Source organism: Phacochoerus africanus, chromosome 14 (genome assembly GCF_016906955.1).
Source record: "Phacochoerus africanus isolate WHEZ1 chromosome 14, ROS_Pafr_v1, whole genome shotgun sequence".
Lineage (NCBI taxonomy): Eukaryota > Metazoa > Chordata > Mammalia > Artiodactyla > Suidae > Phacochoerus > Phacochoerus africanus.
In genome coordinates, this window is record NC_062557.1 from 41,699,755 (window position 1) to 41,724,315 (window position 24,561).

At 48.9% G+C, this 24,561-nt stretch overlaps 1 protein-coding gene across 1 annotated transcript in view; it reads left to right on the plus strand.

The window, feature by feature from the left end:
- The window catches only part of ASIC2 (acid sensing ion channel subunit 2), an 86,366-nt gene that overhangs the window by 53,151 nt on the left and 8,654 nt on the right, over nucleotides 1-24,561 (plus strand). The window contains exons 3-7 of the mRNA XM_047758426.1: nucleotides 15,548-15,698; nucleotides 17,513-17,569; nucleotides 19,054-19,207; nucleotides 20,747-20,838; nucleotides 22,002-22,081. Of these exons, the coding sequence (XP_047614382.1) occupies nucleotides 15,548-15,698; nucleotides 17,513-17,569; nucleotides 19,054-19,207; nucleotides 20,747-20,838; nucleotides 22,002-22,081 (534 nt within the window). The remainder of the gene's footprint in view (nucleotides 1-15,547; nucleotides 15,699-17,512; nucleotides 17,570-19,053; nucleotides 19,208-20,746; nucleotides 20,839-22,001; nucleotides 22,082-24,561) is intronic.

Consider the following 24,561-nt stretch of genomic DNA (forward strand, 5'->3'; position numbering starts at 1 on the left):
CTAAAAGCCAAAACTGTAGCAAATGCACTGAGGCACGCTCCACTTGAAGCAAACCCATTAAGTGAACATTGAAACCTGCACCCCACTTCTCGCTCAATAATACTCATTTTGAAAAAAGCCAGCTCAGAGTTCCCCTTGTGGCTCAGCAGGTTACGAACCCAACATAGTGTCCATGAGGATGCAGGTTCGATCCCTGGCCTCAGTCAGTTGGTGAATGATCCAGCATTGCTGAACTCTGTCATGTAAGTTGCACCAGCTGAGGCTTGGATCTGGTGTGGCTGTGGTGTAGGCTGGCAGCAGCAGCTCTGATTTGCCCCCCCGCCTGGGAACTTCCATATGCCGCAGGTGTGGCCTTAAAAAAGAAAAAAAAAGAAAAGAAAAAGTTAGGTCATAAAAGGCGCCCATTCCAATAGAGATTGTGAACAGAGGCCAGTCTGCGCGCCCACAAACACACTTAAGACCCCAGGCCCAAGCCCCTGCCCCTTCCAGTCAAACAGGAATGTTTTCATTGCCTGAAAAGGTGGTGTGTTTTACAGGGAAACAGTGGGATGATGGGGGTTGGAGCTAGATGGCCGTGAACCCCAGGCGGGGTTGCAGTAGAGGGAGACAGACTGCTCAGGCTGCCCGGTGCACTCTCTGGAGGCGACATGCACACCTTACTGCATATGAATCTCCTGCTGTTGTGCAGTGCGTGCCCTGCACAGCCGTACTCAGCAGCTCTGAGGTGGTCTAGTCTAACAAGAGAGAGGTCAGTCTTCTAGACTCTTCTAGACTCTTCTATCGGTGACGCCTGGAGGTGGAAACTGGACTGAGGGATCTTCTTAGATGAAAATGTGCCCAGGGTTTTTAATTTTTGTAAAAAAAAAAAAAGGAGAGGACTTCCCATGTGGCTCAGCTTGTTAGGAACTTGACCTGATGTCCATGAGGATTCGGTATCCCTGGCCTCGCTCTGTGGGTTAAGGATCTGGCATTGCCCTGAGCTGTGGCATAGGTTACAGACACAGCTCAGATCTAGCATTGCTGTGGCTGTGGCTGTGGCTGTGGCTGCAGCAGAGGCCGGGAGCTGGAGCTCTGATTCGCCCCCTAGCCCAGGAACTTCCATATGCCGCAGATGCGGCCCTAAAAAGATGAAAAAAATTTAAAAAGGAGGAAGAGGAAGGGAAGAGAGTGCAGGGCAGAGGTGCTGTCTGGCCACTTTCCAGCTTACAGAAATGAGTATATGGGTCAGAGAAAGGGGTTTGGGGAGTCAGGACCCCCTAGTACCATGTCATGAGGACCCCAGCAACACTGATTCCAGAGGAGAACCCTCTGGAGCCCAGGACAGGAAAAGAAAAGGACACTTATGGTAACAGCCAGGCCTGGGGTTGGAGGGAGGGAAGAAAGCCCGAGGCTTTAAGCGGGGGGATGGGTGGCCCAGGGCAGCGGCCCAGCCAGGACATGTGCCTCTGACCTCCTTCCTCTGGGTGAGGTCACCTCCCTGCCCCCATCCCTGAGACCCTTCCCCTCTCCCTGTTCCAACCAGTGAAGCACACACCAAGGCAATTTGCTGAGAACGCGCTGCCGATGCCGACAGCACTTGCCCGAGAAATTGTGTTGGGATGAAGATGTGATTATAATGGTGTGTCAGCATGCACAGACACACACACTGAAGACGCTCTTCTGCCGAGGCAGCACTCACACTTGGGGAGTGGAGGGAGGGCCTGAATTTTGCAGGGACTCCTGCATACCAGTGACGTATTCACTGCATGTGCAGGAGTCGACGAACAGTCGGGGAGAATTTTTCAGTCACCGGGGGCTGTTCCCCAGGCACTTTGCAAGGCACACCAGCCCGACACTTGTAGCCGAAACTAGCTTCTGTCCACTGGCACCAATCAAGCCTCAGAGACAGAGTTTTGGGTGAAGCAGAAAGAACAGCTTTATTGCTTTACCAGGCAAAGGAGGCCACAGCAGGCCAATGCCTCAAAACCGTGTCCTCCCTGGAGAGGGGAGAGCAAGGGGGTTTATAGGTTTAACTTGAAAGACAGGGTTATTAATTAAAGTGTCTGCATTCTTCTCCCTCCATAGATCATTTCAGAGTCATCAAGGCCAGGCTCAGGTGGACCAGTGATGGTTTCCGGTGGCCTCCGGGGTTATTGCTCCTTGACCTTCTCCCAGGAATGAAGATTGTTTACAAAGGGAAGGGGTGTTGGGGAGTGTTCCGAGAGACAAGAAAACACTAGGTGCCCTGTAACTCTAACTAGAAAGTAAGCATTAGTAAAAAAAAGCAATTAAGCAAGGAAGAGATCATTTGGGAGAAGCCAGTTGGAGTAAGTTAGTGGGCCAAGGCAGGATCTAACATCACGGAGGCCGTTTTAACTAGTTTTATTTTTTTTAGCTGTAACACAGTCACCCACAGGCCCACCCACCTTGTTGCACTGCCTGAGGCTCCCCCTCCAGGCTGGGCCACTCTTTATCGCTGCGTCTTTGCCTGGGCTGTTCTCCAGACCAAGAGAGCCCTTCCCACTCCAGACCTGTCTAATGACCACCACAGTCTTTCTAGACTCAGGTCAAAGGTGACCACCCCCTCCATAAAGAATTTTCTGATTCCTACCCCCACTCCAAGTTGGTCTGGCCATGCCCTTTTCATTGCCCCCATTACTCCTGTACATTGTTACCCCATTATAATACTCAATTTGCTGTGTACATGTCTGTTCTTTTTAGACTGCAAGTCCGCTGGTCATAGGAACCACATCTTATTCATCTTCATAGCCTCAATTCCCAGCAGCGTTCCTAGAAGAGATTAGGTGCTAAACAAATGTTTATCACACACTTGGAAGGTGGATGAGTATGGGTGAGTGGGTGGATGGATGTGGAGTTGGCGGATGGATGGGTAGATGAAGGGGGAGTTGGTGGACAGATGGATGGATGGATGAATGGATATGGAGTTGGTGGATGGAAGGATGAAGGGAGGGTGGATGAATGAATGGATGGAGGGATGAATGGAGGGTGGGTGGGTGAATAAAAGGATGGGTGGGTGGATGGATGGATGGATGTGGAGTTGGTAGATGGATGGATGGATGGTGGATGAATGGATGGAGGGATGAATGGAGGGTAGGTGGGTGGGTGAATAAGGGATGGATAGGTAAATAAAGGAATGGATGGGTGGATGGATGGATAGATAGTAAAAATAAAACTACAGAGGTTGTCTGCCCCCTAAACACAAAAGCTGGAGAGATTCTTATAAAGCTTCCAGAGCCAGCAACCCCAAGGTGAAAGTAATGTTAGAATGAGGCGAGTTGCAGTTTTTTGCTCTTGTCACATTTTCCCCCACTCACAGACATTTTTTGCAGTGGATATAACCTCATTATATTCTTATTAGTCACAAACCAGGAGCAATTCACTTTTTAAATTGATTTTTGTTGCTAGCTAAATGCTGCATCAGCTACACTACTACATAATTTCCGGCCAGCACAACAAGCAACTCTGTGTGTGACCCCCGTGCAGGACCAGGGTGCTGACGAATTCTGACTAGAGGTCAGAATGGTCCAAATGGCAGTGAGGGGTGTTCCCTGTGTCAGAGGGCAGGTTCTGGTTACTCTTCTTACAGGGAAGTCACATTCGGTACTTTGCATAGGACAGAATAAGTCTTAACTAGCCTATGCGAATATTTAACAAAGTGTCATTTGACGGTTTCTGTATATGAAACTTCCCCCAAATACAACATTTTCTCTCGGTTCTAATTTCAGTCAAATAGCAGTGTTAGGTAAGTTCTAACACCATCTCTGTGATCGATTGGTGATGTCTGCCACAGGCCCAGGATGGGGGGAGGAGTACAGTCACCTGGTTTGTCTATAAATCACCCCCTGGAGGTAACCTATTCTGAACCCAGATGCTCCAGAAGAAAAAACTAAGTCCCCTAGAAAGGACAGCAAGGTGACAGAAAAGACAAGATTGGGTTGTTCCCTATCCCCCCCCAGTCAGGAAACTTGTGGTCAGACAGGCCTGGGTTTCAGTCCTGCCTCTGCCACTTCTTAGTTGTGTGGTGTTGGAAAGTTACTGTCTGCTCCTCTGTAAAATGGGGATGATGATATTTATTTTTTATCATTTATTTATATATATATTTTTTTCTACTGTACAGCATGGTGACTCAGTTACACTTAACATGTATATATTTTTTTTTCTCACATTACGTGTTCCATCATAAGTGACGAGACAGAGTTCCCAGTGCTACACAGCAGGATCCCATTGCTAATCCATCCCGAAGGCAACATTCTGCTTCTATTTATCCCCAGCTCCCAGTCTCTCCCAGTCCCTCCCCTTCCCCCTTGGCAACCACAAGTCTATTCTCCAAGTCCATGATTTTCTACTCTGTGGAAAGATTCCTTTGTGCCATATATTATATTCCAGATAAAAGTGATATCATATGATATTTGTCTTTCTCTTTCTGACTTACTTCACTCAGGATGAGAGTCTCTAGTTCCATCCATGTGGCTGCAAATGGCATTATTTTGTTCTTTTTTATGGCTGAGTAGTATTCCATTGCATATATATACCACCATCTCCCTAATCCAATCAGTGGACATTTGGGTTGATTCCATGTCTTGGCTATTGTGAATAGTGCTGCAATGAACATGTGGGTGTATGTGTCTTTTTTAAGGAGAGTTTTGTCTGGATATATGCCCAAGAGTGGGATTGCCGGGTCGTATGGTAGTTCTATGTATAGTTTTCTAAGGTACCTCCATACTGTTCTCCAAGGGATGATGATATTTAATTGGCCATACTATTGGAAGGCCTAAACCATTCAACGAATCTATGCAGTATTTCCTCTGTTGGGATCTGAAAAACATCTGTTCCCGTTCCCAAATCCCTGCCATAGCCTCCATCCACCCACAGGACTTGCCTTGGCTTCCACGGACCCCACCCACTGCAGCGTATTCTTTTTTCAGGCAAGGCAGGGTAGGTCATCGATAAACCTATAGATGCTGGATTCCAGTTCCAGTTCCGCTTCCTACTATCCCTGATGGTCTCTTTCCTACTCCAGTCTCCCTGTATATACAGCGGAGATCCTAAATACCAACCCCACAAGGTTGTTGCAAGGATTTATGGAGTCATTCCAAGTAAAGGGCTTAGTGTGAGTTCAGTCAACATTGGTTATGTCTATACCATCAATTAATCTACACTGGGTCTTTAGGGCAAGTAGTTTTTACTCACACAGGGTCATTGTGAGGGTTGAAGGAGATGCTATTCTTACAACTATCAACCACGGGGCCTGGGAGGGGTTATTCTTGCTCTGTTGCTCATCTCTGCGATGACTTTTGCTTCTTCCCGGTGCCATCTCTCCTGCTTTGACCTTGGGGGTTGAACTCAGGGGAGCCGTAGGGACAGGGGGTGGGGGGACCTCACTGCCTCCATGCTACCTGCAAGGATATGTTTCCCGAGACTCCCATTGCTGCCTCGGTTACCAACTGACCGGTGGGTGTGATTTTAGTATTTTATTTGATTTTAGTATTGTTTAAAAGGAGCACAATATAATCTTTTGTGAGCACACTTAAATCACTCAGCGGAATGCAATAAAGACATCAATCCCAAAATTATGGCTCAAAAAGCAGGCTTTGGTTTCCCCCTCCAGCTGAGTGGGGCCAGGAGAAGTTTGCTCTTATAGTGGAAGATGGAAAAATGAGGGGGTAGCAGGTTAAGGACTCAGCATTGTCACTGAAGCAGCTCGGGTTGCTGCTGTGGTGTGGGTTCAATCCATGGCCTGGGAACTTCAATGTAGGCAGGGCCAAAAAAAAAAAAAAATTGAGGAGGAGGTCAAAAAGCACGGCTAGGACCAGGGGGACCTCGCGAGGCCATGAATCCCAGAACCTGGGCCCTCTAGGATCAGTGAAACCTTACAGCACTGCCCCTTACAGATGGAACAGAGAAGCCCAGAGAGGCTGAGTGGCATGCCCAAGGTCACATAGGAAAACCTGCCACCAGCTAGTTCAGAACTCAGATGTGACTGAGCCCACCTCAATACAGAGCCCATGGGGACCAACGCGGAGGACCCTCTGCTCCTGCTGTACCAGGAGAGAGCAGCCCCCTGCACTCGTCCTCTGTTCTAGGGCTAAGAGGAGGAAGGAAGGTGCAATTCATTCATTCATTTATTCAGTAAGTATCAAGCACCTCTATATGCCAGCCTCTGGACTAGAGGCAGGGGATCCAGTGACCGGGAAGTGAATGTGGCTGGAGAGGGGGATGCCAATTACTACGGGCTTGTGGGACCAGCCACCGACTAAGATACCTTGAATGAAGGACTTCCAGGAGCTCCTCCCAAAGCTAAGAAGGGTCAACAAACACGAGGCAATACTGTGCGAGCCCCTCCCACCTCTTGTCTCATTTAGCCCTCGGAGAAGCCCTGTGAGTTGCAGACCGTTAGTTCTGCTTTTGTTTTGCTTTTGTTTTGCTTTTTAGGGCCACACCAGCGGCATACGGAGGTTCCCAAGCCAGGAGTCACATCAGAGCCACAGCTGCTGGCCTGCACCACTGCCACAGCAACACTGAGTGAGGCCAGGGATCGAACCCGAATCCTCATGGATCCTCGTCGGGTTCGTTAACTGCTGAGCTATGAAGGGAACTCTTAGCTCTGTTTGGCAGATAAGGAAGCTGAGGCCCAGAGTAGTTAGGTAACTTAGCCAAGGCCACACAGCCTGTCAGTGGTGGCACCATATACTTCTCCTGTGCATGCTCAGGGAGGAGGAGGAAGAGAAGAGGCCCTAAGGTGGTGGCAGGAGGGGGCTCTGGCAAACAGGAGCCCCTGGAGAGCAGGTACCCCCCATTTCACTCACTTCTCTTGCCCCGGTGCCCAGCCCAGTGCCTGACACTTCATAAGAATTAATGAAGTGCTCATTCAGCTGGGCTGGACCACCGGGCTGGCTGGGCTAACGAAAGCCCTTCTGAGCCCAGACTACCCGACACCGGATCCCTGCACCCTCAGAGGCCAGGCCCCTCTGGCTGAGCACTTCTTCGTCCATGGGAAGCTCACTGAGTGACCTAAATACCCTGCCTGACTGTGTTTTCTGGAAAACAGTTCCCAAAGAGGATTTTCTTTTTCTCCTTTAGTCTCCAGGCAGTTCCCCCCACCCCCACCCCCCCAGTGAAGGCTGCCTGCTGGCTCTGAGCCAGGGTCTCTCTGGCCTCAACTGGATCAGTTTCACCAAACATCCAAGGCAAGAAAAGATGATCTGAGCCAAACAGTCAGACCAGATCAGTCATCGGAGAGCAGCCCACCCTCTTCCCACCCTTTATCCTGGATGGTATTAAGTGAGACACACAGACTCAAAACTTTTGAAGATTCAGAGACATTTAGCAGCTCTCTGCTCCAGACTGGCTTTTTATGGAGCCAGTAAGCAAAGCTCAGAGGTTACAATTTCTGCCCAAGGAACCACATAAGTCACTAGAACCCCGCTGGGTTCAAACCCTGCCTCGTAAGCCTTGCTTTGAGAGTCCTTGGGGGTTGCTGCAGGGGCCAGACTGAGCATAAAATTCTGGACTCTCACCCCACAGCCTCTCTCCTTTGCTTATTATACTGGCATCGGTGTCATATTTGACTTGAAAAGCGGAAAAGTTTCGTGGCTTTTGAAAGGTTTGCAAGTCACTTTAAGGAGTAGGGGTTTTGGAGTCTGAAAGACCTGGAATCAATGTCACTGGTGACCCAGTGGGAAATGGACATAACCTGACTTGGCCTCGGTTTCCTCATCTGTCAAATGGGGGCAACAATACCAACCCTGCTGCTTAAGGAGAAGCTGAAATGAGAAAGCTCAATTAAAGGGCCAGTGCAGGGTTTAAGGCTTGGAGGGCACCCAGCAATGGGGCTGCCCTCCTCCTGGGGGGCCCCAGCAACGCTCCGCTCACAATACTACCCACGACGTTTCATTTCTGGCACAGTTGTGGAGAAGTCCAAACTGCGAACGCTAGCTTGCCAGTCACTTGAGTGCAGATAGAGTCCAGAGAGATTTCAGAAGTAACAGAAAATAAGTGTGCACCCCAGGTCATCAGGGCGCGCTCCTGATGACTTCCGGTCATCACGTATCCGTGTTACTGATGCAAAGCGCAGCTGGGAGAAGGCTTTGTTGTCTGGTCACTGTACACCACGAGGCGGCGCCCTGGTGAGCAGGTAAGAGGCCAACAATGTCTCCAGTTTATTCAGCATCTATTATTCACCAGGCAGTTTTGGAGATGTTTTACACAGAACAAGGCAGGGGGAAAAAAAAAAAAAAAAAACCATGTCACCATCTGGCTTTAGAATTTCTCCTAGGGAGGGATGTGCCTTTCCTTGAGTCTCCATGGGAAAGGATGCTGCCATGTGCCAAGATGTCAGAGGATGAGGCAGCGACTTCACAGTAGGCTGGTTCTGCTCCTGGAAAGAGCAGCAAAGCACACGAGTGGAGAGAAAGGAGGAGGAGGGGGGAAGGGAAGGCGAGGAGACAGGAAGATGGAGAGGGGATGGCCTTAGGCACGGCGAAGGGGGTTTCTCCGAGGCAGACCCTCCTCCGCTCTTCGTGACATCTTCCGTGTGCTCCTTGGGTGAGTGAGCTTTCTATGCAGATGGACAAGGGCTTGAGTGTCACATCCCATCCATGTGACACAGAGCCGAGACTGGAAGATGTCAGCCGAGGATGGCAGCTGGGTTACACATACCTGACGTTCCCTCGGAAGCAGCTAATATCTCAGGGTGGTTCTCGTGCAGAAAGGGGAGGTCTGAGGGCCTCAGCCACTTGCTCAACATCCCCCACTGAGTGAGTGGCAGAACCGGGATTCCAAGCCAGCTGGGTCTGACCACAGAGCACGTGCTCCTAACACGCGTGCTCCCAGCAGACGGGACCAGGATCTCAGCCAGGGGGTTAGCGAGGAAGAGGAGGAAGCCAGGCAGGCCAACATGAAGACCCTGACCCAGCCCGGGGAGGAATCTGCAGGGGGCGCCCAGAGCCTAAAGGGATTTGGTCCAGGTGAGCATCATGTCCGGTCCCTAAAGTGAGAGGCCAAGTGGTTGACATAATGAAAGGGCCACATGGGTACCAGCTGAGTTCCATGGGCCTCTCTCCTTGTCTCCCTCCTCCTTCCTCTCTCCTCAGGTCTTCCCCAAGCTTTACAGGAACAGAACAAACACATTCTTATGCAGGCCCGTCATCGTCGCAGCACACACATCCACACCCATAGCAGCACCCCACCCCTCAGAGTGTGGGCTGCAGAGGAAGAAAAGGCCCAGGGAGCTTGGCAAGGTCCTAACAGACGGGCTGACTCCCTCTAGGCCGTGACTACCCTCTAGGCAGCTTGGGTAGCCAAGCCAAGCGCCACGCCACCTGCTGGCACACCTCGGGATCTGTGGGCTGGGCGAGGCTGGGAAAGCCAGTGGCTGAGAAACAGCATAGGATGTCCTAGGCAGGAAGGGTGCAAACACAAGCTTCTCCCTATAAAATGAAAATGACTGTGGAGCAATTATAGGCCAGCACCAGAGTATTTCATCACAAAAGTTCTGAGTTCTTTGCTCAGTTCATACATTTAAGCAATAGTGCAAAGCCCCCCAGTTTCGTGGCACAGTGAGGAAAAAAAAAAGGCTAAAGGTGGACGAATTGTCAAGCCAATGCCCATTCTGAGCATCTCTCCTCTCTCCCTGGGCTGGCTCATCCACAACCTACCAATGCCCCGCCCCCATTTACATCTCCAGCCCAGATCTCTCTCCCAGCACCAGACTCCAGACCAGCTGCTGTCACCTCGACTTGGATGTCTGCGCTGGCAGGAGTCCTTATCATAACAGACCCCAACCCAAAACCACTTGAGCCAAATAGGATGGAGATTTGCTGGTCAGTAAAACCAGATGTCAGGGAGAGCAGAGGTGGGGCCGGGCTGTTTGTCGACGACCTAAGGAAAGAAAGGGTAGCAAACATGCTGGGGAGGGAGATGGGAACTCGGTCTTGGTGAGCACTGATGAGCTGCTGGGCACTCATTTCACTGAATGAGGAGACTCAAAGCTGGGGCCGGGGCCTGGGGAGTGGGGGTTCTGTCGCTTACCCGAAGTCACAGAGCCAGCTCGTGAAAAGCGTGGGGGTCAAGGTTCTGTCTGATTTGTTCTACTTTTTCTAATTCTCAAATTAAAATAATAGATGTAGGGTCTATGATCAGACGTAGGAGCTTGAGAGATTTCAGAATCTCCAACTGCACACGCCATATGCCTGAATCTGTCTCTTCCCATCCTACCCAAGTAGTTGTACGGCTCCTGCTTGAATACCCCTCATGATGGGAACTCATCCTCTAGACAGAGAGTTTATTGCTATTATTGAATCATCGTGGATTAGAAGGTTGAACTGGAATAGATCCTCCTTAGGATTAAATAAGGGGAGGCATATAAAGTGGCGACCGCAGGGCGTGCAACGTCAGTCCCTCTGATCATTCTCCCCACTTCCCTTGTTACAACTATTCTTGTGTCTCACTTCCCCTTGGGATGCCAGGAAACAAATCTAATTCTTCTTCCCAGAGACAGCCCTTCAGATATTTGAAGAAAGTGCTTCAGGGTCCCCCTGAGGCTTCGCTTACCCGGGATAAACAAATACTCCAACCCACTTTCAGACAGTCATTGGCAAGCAAGAGTCGATGCCGTGCACACTTGTGATTTTCCAGCTGCTGTGGTGTGTGAAGCTTCAGAAAATCTGATGGAACAAATGATACATCAGCCACAGCGGGGTAGGCTTAGTATCTGGATCATGACCTCTTTGCATCAAAAAAGGGAAGTCACTGACCTTCAACCAACTGCGGCCCCTTCCCAGAGCTTCACCAGCTACATTCTTGGCCCACCCACTGTGGGAACCTGTATTAGAAAAGGAAATGAGTCCCTCCCAAAATGATTTCACAGCACTTTAGACCCCCGGCCTTGCCAAAATCACTAGGAATCCCTCCCAAATCCGGTTTGTGTGCTTATGGATCCAGTATGGAGCAACAGAGGGAACACAATCCATTCTAATCGAAGACTCTCCACCTCCCCCGAAACCCCCTATATTTACAGTTGGAAAAACTCAGGCCAGAGGAGAGCAGACGTGTCCAAAGTCATACAGGAAATTCACGCAAAATCTCGGTCAGATCCGAACTCCTAAGAAAGATGAAAGAATAATGCAAACTTTCATGGGAAAGGAAGAAGAAAGGAACCGTTAGAAAAAAACAAAAGAGAAAAGCTCCGCAAGGTCCTCCCTGGTGTTGCTCCTTCTCTTCTACCAAGGTCCTGCAGAGACCATGTAATACGCTGAGACAAGCACAAGATCAGGGTTAGAAATCACGAGGTCCTTGGAGTTCCCGTCATGGCTCAGCAATAACTATCCTGACCAGTATCCATGAGGACAAGGGTTCAATCCCTGGCCTTGCTCAGTGGGTTAAGGATCCAGCATTGCCGTGAGCTGTGGTGTAGGTCACAGGTGCAGCTCAGATCCTGCATTGCTGTGGCTGCGGTGTAGGCCAGCAGCTGCAGCTCCAGTTCGACCCCGAGCCTGGGAACTTATATATGCGGCACCTTCGGCCCTAAAAAAAAAAAAAAAAAGAAGAAAAATTTTTTAATAAAACATAAATAAAACATGACACCAGCAATTACAGATACACACTTTTGAAGTGCTTATGGAGCTTTCACCAAAATACACCATATGCTGGATGACAAAACGATTTTAATAAATTTCAAAGGAATGAAACCACAGAGAGTATGTTTTCTGATCAAAGCACAATTAAATTAGAAATCAGAAACAATAAGGACAAAGAGAGATAACACAAGTTACCAATATCAGGAATGTAAGAGAGCACATCACTAGAATACGAACATATGAAAAAATGATAAGAGAATATTATATGCTAATAAATTTTAAGCTAATAAATTAAAAAACTTAGATGAGATGGACAGGTCCCTCGGAAGAAATAGAAAAGCTGAAGGTCTCTAAATCTATTAAGGGAACTGACTTCATAATTTAAAATCTTTACCACACAGGGAGTTCCCATAGTGGCTCAGCAGTAATGAACCCAACAAGTATCCATGAGGTTGCGGGTTCGATCCCTGGCCTCACTCAGTGGGTTAAGGATCCAGCACAGCCATGAGCTGTGGTATAAGTCCCAGACACAGTTCGGATCTGGTGTTTCTGTGGCTGGGGTGTAGGCCAGCAGCTGCACCTCTGATTGGACCCCCAGCCTAGGAACTTCCATATGCCTCAAGTACGGCCCTAAAAATAAAAAAATAATAATAATAAAGACAGAAAGGAAGAAATAAAAGTCAGCAATAAAAAGAAATGAATTGGCGCAGTGGTTAACGAATCCGACTAGGAACCATGAGGTTGCTGGTTCCATCCCTGGCCTCACTCAGTGGGTTAAGGATCCGGTGTTGCCGTGAGCTGTGGTGTAGGTCACAGACGCAGCTCAGGTCCCGCATTGCTGTGGCCCTGGTGTAGACCGGCGGCTACAGCTCCAATTAGACCCCTAGCCTGGGAACCTCCATGTGCCAAGGGTGAGGCCCTAGAAAAGACAAAAAAAAAAAAGAAAAAAAATGAAATGAATTGGGAGGTCCCTGGCAGTTAGAATTCAGTACTTTCACCGCTGTGGCCCAGGTTCAATACCTGGTCTAGGAACTGCCACTTCACATCACAGCCAAAAAAAAAAAAAAAAAAAAAAAAAAGAGTGAACTACTGATAATATGCAAGCATAAATGAATCTCGAAAACATTCTGCAGAGAAAAAGAAGTCAGACAGAGAGTACACACTGTATGCTTCTAATTATATATAATCCTAGACCAGGCAAAACTAATTGATAAAGACAGAAAGCAGATGAGTGAAGGCCTGAGGTTGGGGAGGTGGCGTGACTGCAGAGAGGGGACTTTTAGGGGTTAATGGAAATGTCCTATATCTTGATTTGAATGGTTGTTACAAGGGGGGTACACATTTGTAAGAATTCATTAAGTGGTACATTAAAATGGATGCATTTTATTATGTGTAAACTACATCTTAATGAGGTTGATTTTTAAAGTAGAAAAAATACTATATACCATTAAGAAAATGAAAAAGTATGCTATAGAAGGCATAGAGAAAATTATGTATATCTATATATCTAGCATTCATTATATATATTATATATATTTATATTACATACATACATTTTGTGTGTGTGATATATGCTATATGTATACATTATATATGTTATATGTGTGTATATTTATATATCTGTGACAAAGGATTGTATCCAGAATATATAGAGAACTCTTACAACTCAATAACAAAAGTTAAAAAAAAAAAAAAGCAAGTTTTTTTTTGGTTTTTTTTGTTTTGTTTTTTGTCTTTTTGCCTTTTCTAGGGCCGCATCCACGGCATATGGCGGTTCCCAGGCTAGGGGTCCAATTGGAGCTGTATCCGCCGACCTACACCACAGCCACAGCGACGCGGGATCCGAGCTGCATCTGCAACCTACACCACAGCTCACAGGTAATGCCGGATCCTCAACCCACTGAGCAAGGCCAGGGATCGAACCTGCAAACTCATGGTTCCGAGTCGGATTCATTAACCACTGAGCCACAACGGGAACTCCAAAAGCAAGTTTTCTTTTTAATGGGCAAAAGATTTGAAAAGACATGTCACAAAAGATAATAGATGAATAGCCAATAAGCACATAAAATTATACTCACAATCATCCATCATCAGGAAACTGCAGAGAAACAACGATGAGATACAGCTGTACACCTAACAGAATGTCTACAATTTAATGGACAAAATGGACAAAATCAAGATTGGGCAAAAATGTAACTAGTACCTCTTATGCTAAGGGGTGGCAATGAAAAATAGTACACCCGGTGTAGACACGCATTTCTGGTTATAAAGTTATAAGTAGACCTATCTTATGAACCAGCTACTCTGCTCCTAGCCATTTACTTGAGAGAAAGTAAAATATATGTCCACAAAATGACTTCTCATAAATGTTCATAAGGGCTTTTCATAATCACCCCAAAACTGGACACAGTCCAAGTGCCCACCATCAAGTAAATGGATCAGCAGACTGCAGTGTATTGGTACACTGGCAAACGAGTCAGCAACACAAAGGAATGGGCTGATGCACGCAACCATGTGGATAAATCTAAACAACATCACAAGGAGCAAAAGGAGCCAGGCACAAACAAGTACGAAGTGTTAGTTTTCATATCTATCAAGTTGGGAACCAGGCAAAACCAACTTAGGGAGGTAGAATCCAGAACCATCCCAGGAGTTCCTGTCGTGGCTCAGAGGTTAACAAGTCCAACTGGCATCCATGAGGACTCTGGCCCAATCCTTGGCCTTGCTCAGTGGGTTAAGGATCCAGCATTGCCGTGAGCTGTGGTGTAGGTCGCAGATGTGGCTTGGTTCCCACATTGCTGTGGCTGTGGTACAGGCCAGCAGCTACAGCTCTGACTCAACCCCTAGCCTAGGAACCTCCATATGCCATGGGTGCGGCCCTAAAAAGACAAAATAAATAAATAGCTAAATAGATGAATAATTCATAGCTATCCTGGATTTCCTAGATATCCTGGATTTCTTGGGCAGGTGGGAGGTTGATTGGAAATGTTCAGAAAAGAACATTCTGCAGTGTTGAAAAATGTCTTAAGATATAAGTGGTGGTTACATATGTATGTACGTTTTTCAGAATTTGTTGAACTGTGTACTGAAAATGTGCATTTTACTGTGCTCTGTATTCTTCAATTTTAAAAAGACAGGTATGAGTTCCCACTGTGGCTCAGCAGTAATGAACCCGACTAGTATTCACGAGGATGTGGATTCAATCCCTGGCCTCCCTCAGTGGGTTAAGGATTTGGTGTCACCGTGAGCTGTGGTGTAGGTCGCAGACGTGGCTCAGATCCCATGTTCCTGTGGCTGGCAGCTGCAGCTCCAATTCGACCCCTAGCCTGGAAACTTCCATATGCCATGGGTGTGACCCTAAAAAACCATAAATAAATAAATAAAGGTATAAGAGACTTAGCTTAACCCATAGTAAATGCTCAGCAACCATTAATTTCCCTCATCCTTCACCCTTCCATCCCCAGCAGGTGAGCACCATAGGCGTGAGAACGTTTTATGGTCCCCAAAGGAGTCTGAATAGGATGACACGGGTGCGTTGTTCTAGTCAGAGCCAAGGATCATAAGTAGCAGTGGTTATGCCTCAAACATTTCATCCTGTACCCGCCCCCTCCAGATTTCATCTTCCACTATCCCAAGCCAAGAAAGAGGAATTCAGTTGGGTCTTCCCAAGAGATGAGAGATGACAAATTGTGGCAGTGGGAAGAAGTAGCCATGTAAGAGACTTCGAAAAGACCAGAATTGATAGGAAGGTTATCAAAGATAAGACAGAAAAATGGGTATCAGAGCCAGGTGTCAAAGGCCTGTGACATCAGTGGAGTTTAGATCATCACGTAATAGATGCTCAATCCTTGTTTGTTGATTGAATAAGTTCCTCATCATGTTCCTCCACTTCACTGCTGTGTGATCTGGCACAAGTTACTAAAGCTCTCTGTTCTTACCTCCATTATCACCTCCTCCTTCCTGTCTTGCAGCTCACATACCTGCCCCCGCCGTGGGGCGAGTGCCGGTCCTCGGAGATGGGACTCGACTTCTTTCCTGTTTACAGCATCACCGCCTGTAGGATTGACTGTGAGACCCGCTACATCGTGGAGAACTGCAACTGTCGAATGGTCCACATGCCAGGTCAGTGGCAGGGGAGGGCAACTGCAGGACGGCGGGACTGCCTGTGACCTACTGTGCACACCTCACCCTGATAGGAAGCTCTTCACCCACTCCATGCGGATGCAAAGGGATGCTGTTGAGGGAAGACTGTTACATGATCCCACAAATGTAGGGGGGGCTAGATGGAAACAGAGGAACCAACCAGGGCAGCATCCTGGTGTCCAGAAGCAGTCAGATGTTTGGAGAATATTCCTCTCAATGTTCAATATGTTTGCTAATCGTTTGCTGCTCTTCCCTCCCGGAGTTTAGTGTCCAGATATTTGGATGCTTAACAATTCTTGCATCCTGGTGTGGTACACATTCAAACATCCAGATGTTTATTGCTTTCATCCAGATGTTTCCATTCTTGCATCCAAATACGCCTAGCACTCCTTCAAGTAAGGCAAGTGTCCATGCACCAGCAAATGAATGTGTGGGTACTGGCATTTCTATTGTAAGCCTAACAATGCACAGTCATCGTCAGAGGCAGTTCGCTCGTTAAGAGTTGGAAGTGGAGCCAGAAGAGGGGTGGGAAGCGGCTGATTGGGGCAGGAGGAACTTGGTATAGCTGCATGGAAGGAAGGATGACTGAGGCTGGAGTCAGTGGCCTTGACTTCTCATCAAGTTCCTCCACTTCACTGCTGTGTGATCTGGCACAAGTTACTAAAGCTCTCTGTTCTTACCTCCATTATCTTTAAAACACAACTATTCATTGTCATGAGGGTGAAATTTGGCTAAGATACAAAAATGCAGCTGCAGAAGTCAGTGGTTATTTTGTTAGCACATGGAGAGAGGGAAGTGGGAGTCCTGGTGACTAAAGACCTGCTATGTGCCAGGAACTTGGCGATTATAGCTAATGGCTACTATTTCATGGTTAAATCATACTTTACTTAACTAAATCCTGATGTCGAACATTGAGTTCACTACCAATTGTTTTCTGTTATAACCAGTGCTGAAATGAACATCCTTAGAGCTAAATTTTGAATTATTTCATTAGTACTCAGTAATTTCTTTAGGAATCTAAATTTAGAATTATCAATTTCTAAAATTGCCTCTGAGGTTCCCAGAAGACAAAGCAAAAAGGGAAATGTCCGTGAAATTGTTATTACTGGAAAGAAGGAAGCATATCCGTCCTTCTGCTCAAAAAAAAAAAAAAAAAAAGGTGTTTAGGTAAATGCGAAGGAAAGGATGCTGTTGGGCTTTACCTTTAGCACTTGGTGAAGGGAGGAAAAGAAGTTCCTGGATTTCTACAGAGACCAGAGAGGGTTGAGCACTGGTAAATGCTACTGGGCTGATGCTCAGGCTGGCTCACCAGCCAGTGAGGTTCTCCCCATGGAACCTGAGTCCAAGAGAAGCAGTAGAGGTTTTAATCATCCCCCCATGACACCGCTGCTGACATCTCAGTTATTAGGTGGAATAAGCGAGGAGGAGACAGACAATACAGCCCTCGCTCTTAACTGGCGGTATGGCGCCACAGAAGGAGCACTAAGATCTGAGGATCAGACTGACCTGGGCTCAGAGCCCGCCACCATCACTGCTGGCTGATGTCCTGGGAAGACATCAAGCCTCAAGTCTCTCAATACTGTACATGGAAAACAGCGTATTTCCTCCGTCCAAAGGTACCCACATGGGCTAAGCCCAAGCTCACAGAGCAGATCAGAACCCAAGCCTCAGGTCCCCACCACCCATTGGTGAACCACTGCCCCTCCCAGATACCAGGATGCCGTCCCTTGCCCCAGCCCCAGGAGGGGAGGGGTTGCTGCCTGAGTACCTCTCCCTGTCTTTCTTCTTTGCAGGGGATGCCCCTTTCTGTACCCCTGAGCAGCACAAGGAGTGCGCAGAGCCTGCCCTAGGTCAGTACCAGGGGCCAGATGGAATGGTGGGGGTGGTCGATGGAGACCCTGGAGACCTTCCAGGTGTAGGAGAGAGATGGGGGCAGAGGGGAGGTGGGCAAAGGAGAGGGGAAAGATGCTAGACAGAGTGGCTGCCCTGCTGGGACAGGAAAGGGAGGAGGAGGAAGGATGGGGGAGCAAAGTGAAAACTGATGCAAGTAGATGAGGGCTGGAGGGGGGGAGCAAATAGGAGCAGAGAGCACTGAGGAAGCGGGAGGGGGCTGAGATGGAGAGAGGATGGACAGTGGGCATCCACGTGGGCATCACTTGAGGGAGCTTGGAGATACCGGCACACACACACGAGCTTATTCCCAAACTGCCCTGTCTTTGCATGCTCCATGCATTCCACAGATGCCGAAGGAAGGCAGGAGCCCTTTCCCCCCTCTCCATCTTGCTGGGTGTTTGCTGGTCCACCTCCTCCTCCCCACCAGCCCCGAAAACTTCCGGTGAGAGAGAGAGTGCACAAACAAGCCAAAAGCAACCCCAAAGCTAGACCCACTCCACATGCCCGCCTCTCCCAGGACCTGGGACAGGATTTACAACCAAGACAAGTGGAGAGTATTTAAATCATCCAGACTCAACTGCATTCAGCAGCTGCACTTGCTGGAGCTGAGTGGAGCAGCTCTGGACCCACATGTCCCGATGCCTCCAGAAGGCTAGGGGCAGAGAAAAAGGCCCTTGGAAGGTAACAGGTCAGGGTCTCCCTTGCAGCCCATTCTCCAAATGTGGTGCCTTGTCAAATGTGTATCAAGGGCGGCATGAGAGTAAAGGAAGCAGAAGGAAAACAGGACCAGGTAATATAGAAAGAGAGGGCACAGAGTTCCTGCTGTGGTGCAGTGGGTTAAGGATCCGGCATTGCTGCAGCTGTGGTGTAGGTTGCAGCTACAGCTCACATCTGATCCCTCACCTGAGAACTTCCATATGCAGCAGGTGCAGCCAGAAAAGAAAGCAAAAGGAAAAAGACATGACTACTTGATTTGGATTTTGTTTTATCCTTTTAGGGCAGCTCGTGTGGCCTACGGAAGTTCCCAGGCTAGGGGTCAAATTGGAGCTCCAGCTGCCAGCCTATACCACAGCTACAGCACTTCCAGATGCAAGCCACATCTGCAGCCTACACCACAGGTCTTGGCAACACCGGATCCTCAACCCACTGAGCGAGGCCAGGGATCGAACCTGAGTCCTCATGCATACTAGTCGAGCCACAGCATTACCACTGAGCCAAAACAGAACTCCCGAGAGGGCATTATTTTTGAGAGTTCATATCCGCATCAACCTCAAGCAAAAGCCCAGCTCCCCTTCTTTCCTCAGCAACCCCCCCAACCTCTCATTTACCCTGATGGCTCCTCCTCCCAGCTCACTTCTCTGCTGCAGGAACTGGGCTACTTTGGGCCCAGAGGTCCCAGTACTCACACCTGACTAAGCCCTGCTTTCCCTCTCCCCTCCAGGTCTGCTGGCAGAAAAGGACAGTAATTACTGTCTCTGCAGGACACCCTGCAACCTGACCCGTTACAACAAAGAGCTCTCCATGGTGAAGATCCCCAGTAAGACGTCAGCCAAGTACCTGGAGAAGAAATTTAACAAATCAGAAAAATATATCTCGTAAGCTAAGTGGGCATGGTGGAATTGTGTTGGGGGGTGGGGGAGGATGGACGAGGAGGGAACTGGGGCACTCGAGGAGGAGGGCAAAGGTAAGCAATTAGTTCTATTTGATAGACATGAATTGAGCACCCGCTGTGCTCAGACTCAGAATATGAAGACAAAAGCTGATGAAGATGCAGCTCCGGCCTTTAAGAGCATACAGTCTCCTGGAGATGTTGGCTGCACTTTGCATGGGGTGCTGTCAAGAAAAGATTCAGAGGGTTTTTTTTAATGAGATGCAGAAGAGTTTCCCAGGCAGATTTTGCACATTCTGTTCCCTCTGCCTGGAATGCTTTTCCTCTCACTCTGCGCCTCATTGTGCAGGTCTCCATTTAAATGCCCTTTCTTTGGACGGCTAACTTAGGCCTCCCCCTGTGATTTTTCTCTCAAAGCACTCCAGTGTTTTCCTTTATAACACACAGCACCATGTGTAGTTCTATATTTATGCATGTGTTTCATTAAGTTGCCTGCCTGTCCCACAAGACTGTAAGCACCTGGAGGGCAGGAACCTTTTTTTTTCTCCACTGTAGAGTGTCTGGTACTGAGCTGATGCTCAAATAAATATCGTGTAACTGAATAAATGAAAGACACAGGAGAAGAGCGTGTCCTAGGTAGAGGCTCAGGAGTGAGACAGTCCAGGGCAGCCAAGATTACGGTGGGACAAGCTGGGGAGGTGGGTGTGTCCCAGTGAGAGGACCCTGTAGGCTGAGCCAGGAAGGACTGGGATGCAGGCAGTGGACTTTATTCTAAGAGGCTAGGGAGCCAAGGAAGAGCTCCAAGCAAGCAGTTGACAGGCTGTTGGCATTTGAGACCACTGTTCTCCAGTGCTCTGTATCTGTATGTCCAACATGGTGGCCACCAGCCATATGTGGCTGTTGAGCATTTTACAGGTAGCCTGAGGGCCGGAGGAAGTGGATGCTAATTTTAGGTAATGTTGAGTTAGTTTCATGGTTTTAGGAAGACCCTGCAGGTGGCAACTAGAGGACTGGCCAGAAGCCAGATGCATGGAAGGGAGCAATCGCCATGAACCCGGCAAGAGATGGAGGCGCTGTGAATGGCGCCTGGCCGAGCCCCCCCGTGGAGAGGGCTCCTCTCCTGCAGCCTCTCCCTTCCACCCACACAGTCCCCAGACCTCGTCCTGGGATGTCTTTTGCTCCACGGGTTGAGGACATCGAGAGCGTTGTGAGTGGCGTTGAAGGAGATAGGACTGTAGGAGACAGCAGACCTGGCTATTAGCAGGCATTGTGCCGTGGGGATGATTTTCTGCCAAGATGCATCTCATTCACTAGCTGCCCCCAAAGAGCAAAAGGCCACCAAGGTGTTTCCATCAGAAAACCCAGCGGCCTGATATAGGTTTGCTCCCTAAAAACCCTCCCTGGCCAGCTGTTTCACTTCTCTGGGCCTCAGTTTCCCCATCTGTCCATGGGGAGATTGTATTAGAAGATCCCCATGGGTCTTGATGCTTCTAACCATGTATGACACTGAACATTCCCTCTGCAGAGAGAACATCCTTGTTCTGGATATATTTTTTGAAGCTCTTAATTACGAGACCATTGAACAGAAAAAGGCGTATGAAGTTGCTGCCTTACTTGGTAAGTCAGAGTGTGTGTTGCACAAATTTCCACCTCTCATGGGGGTTGGGAGGGAGGGGGCTGGGCGCGGGAGCGGGCAGGAGGTAGGTTTATGAGCCTCCTGACCTGTCCAGCCTTTGAAGGCCCTGATTACTCCTTCTGTCCTCGCACTGCTCCTGTCCCAGAACAGGAAGCATGGCCCAGGTCATGCCCTCAGTTTCCCATCAACACTGGGAGCCAGGTGAGCTAGACAGGCTCTCAGGACCTTTCTAGCCTTACTCTCTTGGGCTCTGCAGTGCTCTGCCCCCGGGTTGGAGCCAGAGCCCTGGGGCTGTGGCAGGAAGAAAGACCTGTCAGGCGGAGGGAGGGCTGAGCTTTGGGTGATCCTGGGCAGCAGGCACCACAAGGGGCCCCCACCTAGGAAGTAATGTTGCCAAGGAACAGAGTTCCTGTTGTGGCTCAGCAGGTTAAGAACCCAACTAGTATCTCTTATGTCACTGCTCCCGAAACCCTTGTTCAGCACATTTGACACGTCTCCAGCTAGACAGTACCCTCCCCCAGGGTAGGGACCACACACATCTTGTGTATCCTCAGGCCAGAGCCAAAGCTGGGCCCCACCAACGTGGTCCTGAGGGGAACAGAACAAGCGCATCAGCCTGTTAGGTCTAGTCCAGCCCCTCCCCCACCCAGTAAGTAGACAGGTTAGTTCCTATCCCCACTGGGTGTTGAAAACCATCAGCTCGGCCTTCCCCTTGTAGGTCAGTGGGTTAAGAACCCAACTAGTATCCATGAGGAGGTGGGTTCGATCCCTGGCCCCACTCGGTGGCTTAAGGATCCGGCGCTGGCATGAGCTGTGGCGTGGGTCACAGATGCAGCTTGGTTCCTGCATTGCTGTGGCTGTCATGCAGGCTGGCAGCTGCAGCTCGGATTCAACCCCTAGCCTGGGAATTTACATGTACCACAGGTGTGGACCTAAAACAAAAGAGAAAGAAAGAAAACCATCAGCTCTCAGCACTGTGTGGCGGGGGAGAGCTTGTCAAGGCCTGGCCTTGCGTTACCAGGCCCAGGCTCCCTGGGGAGGAGGAACCATCCAGAAAGCCTGCTTTCTGAGTTCTTAGGCCATTCGCCTCCTCTAGACGTGCTGTCGGTAAAGCCCAGTCTTTGCCGTCTCTCTCTCTCTCCAGGTGACATTGGTGGTCAGATGGGACTCTTTATTGGTGCTAGTATCCTTACCATACTGGAGCTCTTTGATTATATTTATGAGGTAAGATCTGGGGTTGCCCATGTGGAGCTGACCTGCCCTGTGTCCAGACAAAGCCTGGGTTGGGGAGAGCAGGGCCTGTCTCCACCCACGGCTGCTGCCCCTCCCTGTCGGTGGATATGGTCCATGACCAGGTTGTAAGCACGGGGTGGGGGGTGAGGGAGGGGGAGACGGAAGCCACAGGCCCATCTACACTCGCGGGGAGGGAGAGGAAGGATAAGGAGAGGAGACTGTGCTGAGGCCAGCTCAGAGCCCCTCCAGAGGCTAGACCAGATAGAGAGGCTTTGGACACGGATGTGTCTACATCCACACACTCAAACACCCCACTCACACAACACATGCACCATATATGCAGACATACACACTACACACACTCCACACATGCCACAGATAAACACAAGACAGGCAGACATATATACTACACACACCATATACAGATATATACACACACACTCCATATACCCACACATACACATCACACATACATTTATACCACACACCTTACACACACACTCCATACACACACTTCACTCATACACCACACACTCACACACCCCTCACACACAACCACTCACATACATCACACACTCCATACACAACCTCACACACACACCCATACACTCACACACCACTCACACAATATACCACACACACACATACCACTCACATCACACACACCCACACACTCCACTCATATACCACACTCCATACACACACACCACACAACCCATACACACCCACAACATACACCATACAGTCCACACACACACACCGCTCACACATATACACCCATACACACATGGACCACACACACCACACAACCCATACACACCCACAACATACACCATACAGTCCATACACACACCACACATACACACAACCAGCTCACACATTACATACACACCATACACACATGTAACACCACACCACACCACCCATCACACCAACCCACAACATGAACACCATACAGTCCATACACACACCACTCACATGTACACACCCATACACACACGCACCACACTACACAACCACCCAAACCACACACATACACAGCCATACACACACAGCACCTTCACACATACACCACACACACCCATACACACACACCCCTCACAGCCATACATCACACACACTCCATACACTCACACATATACACCACACACCTATACACAACAACAATATACACTCCATGCATGCATACTGACACACACACATACACACACATTGACACATACACCACACACGCTCATACTCATCCAGAGCACACACCCCACTCCATACACATCCATACACACACACACCACTAACACATATACACCACACTCCATACACACCCATACAGCACACACACACACGCTCCATACACACCCTCACACACACCACTGACATAGACCACACTCACACCCATACACACACCTCACAGCCATACACCACACACACTCCATTCCCTCACACAGACACACCACTGACCAACACACTCACTATACACTCTTAAACACACCATTCACACAATACACCACACACATATTACACACACCTATACACACACACCATACACACTCCATACACACCCATGCACTCACACACTCCATACACATACACCACTCACACTCCATACACACATACTGACACAACCCATACACACACCGACACACATACACTACACATGCTCATACTCACACAGCACACACCCCACTCATGCACTCCATACACACCCACACACAAACACACCACTAACATATACACCACACTCCATACACACCCATACACCACAACACCACACAGACCACACGCATTCACACACACACACACCACAGCCATACACTGCACACACTCCATACCCTCACACACATACCACTGACACAACACCACACACACTCCGCTCACACACCCACACACCACTCACACAAACATCGTACACACCCATACACACCACTCACACACCACACGTGCCCATACACATTCCACTCACACACATGCACCACACTCCATACACACCCCACTCACACCCATCCACCACACACACACTGACACTCATACACCTCACATGACCACACACTCCATATACACCCATGCACACCCATACACCACACATACACACACACATTATACCTCATACTCCATACACAAACACCACTCGCACACCACACCCATACACACTCCACTCACACTCATACACCATACACACCACACACCTATGCACACCACACACCACTCACACCATACATGACACACTCCACTCACAATACACTACACATTCACTCACACTCATATACCTCACATTCCATATACAAACACTACCACACACACACTACACACCCATACACACCCCACTCACCACTCTAGACACACCCATACACACACACCCCACAAACACCAATATGCCACTCACACCACTCCGCACCCACCCATACACACACCACTCACACAATACTACACACTCATAACACACCACACATACACCACTGTACACACCCACACAC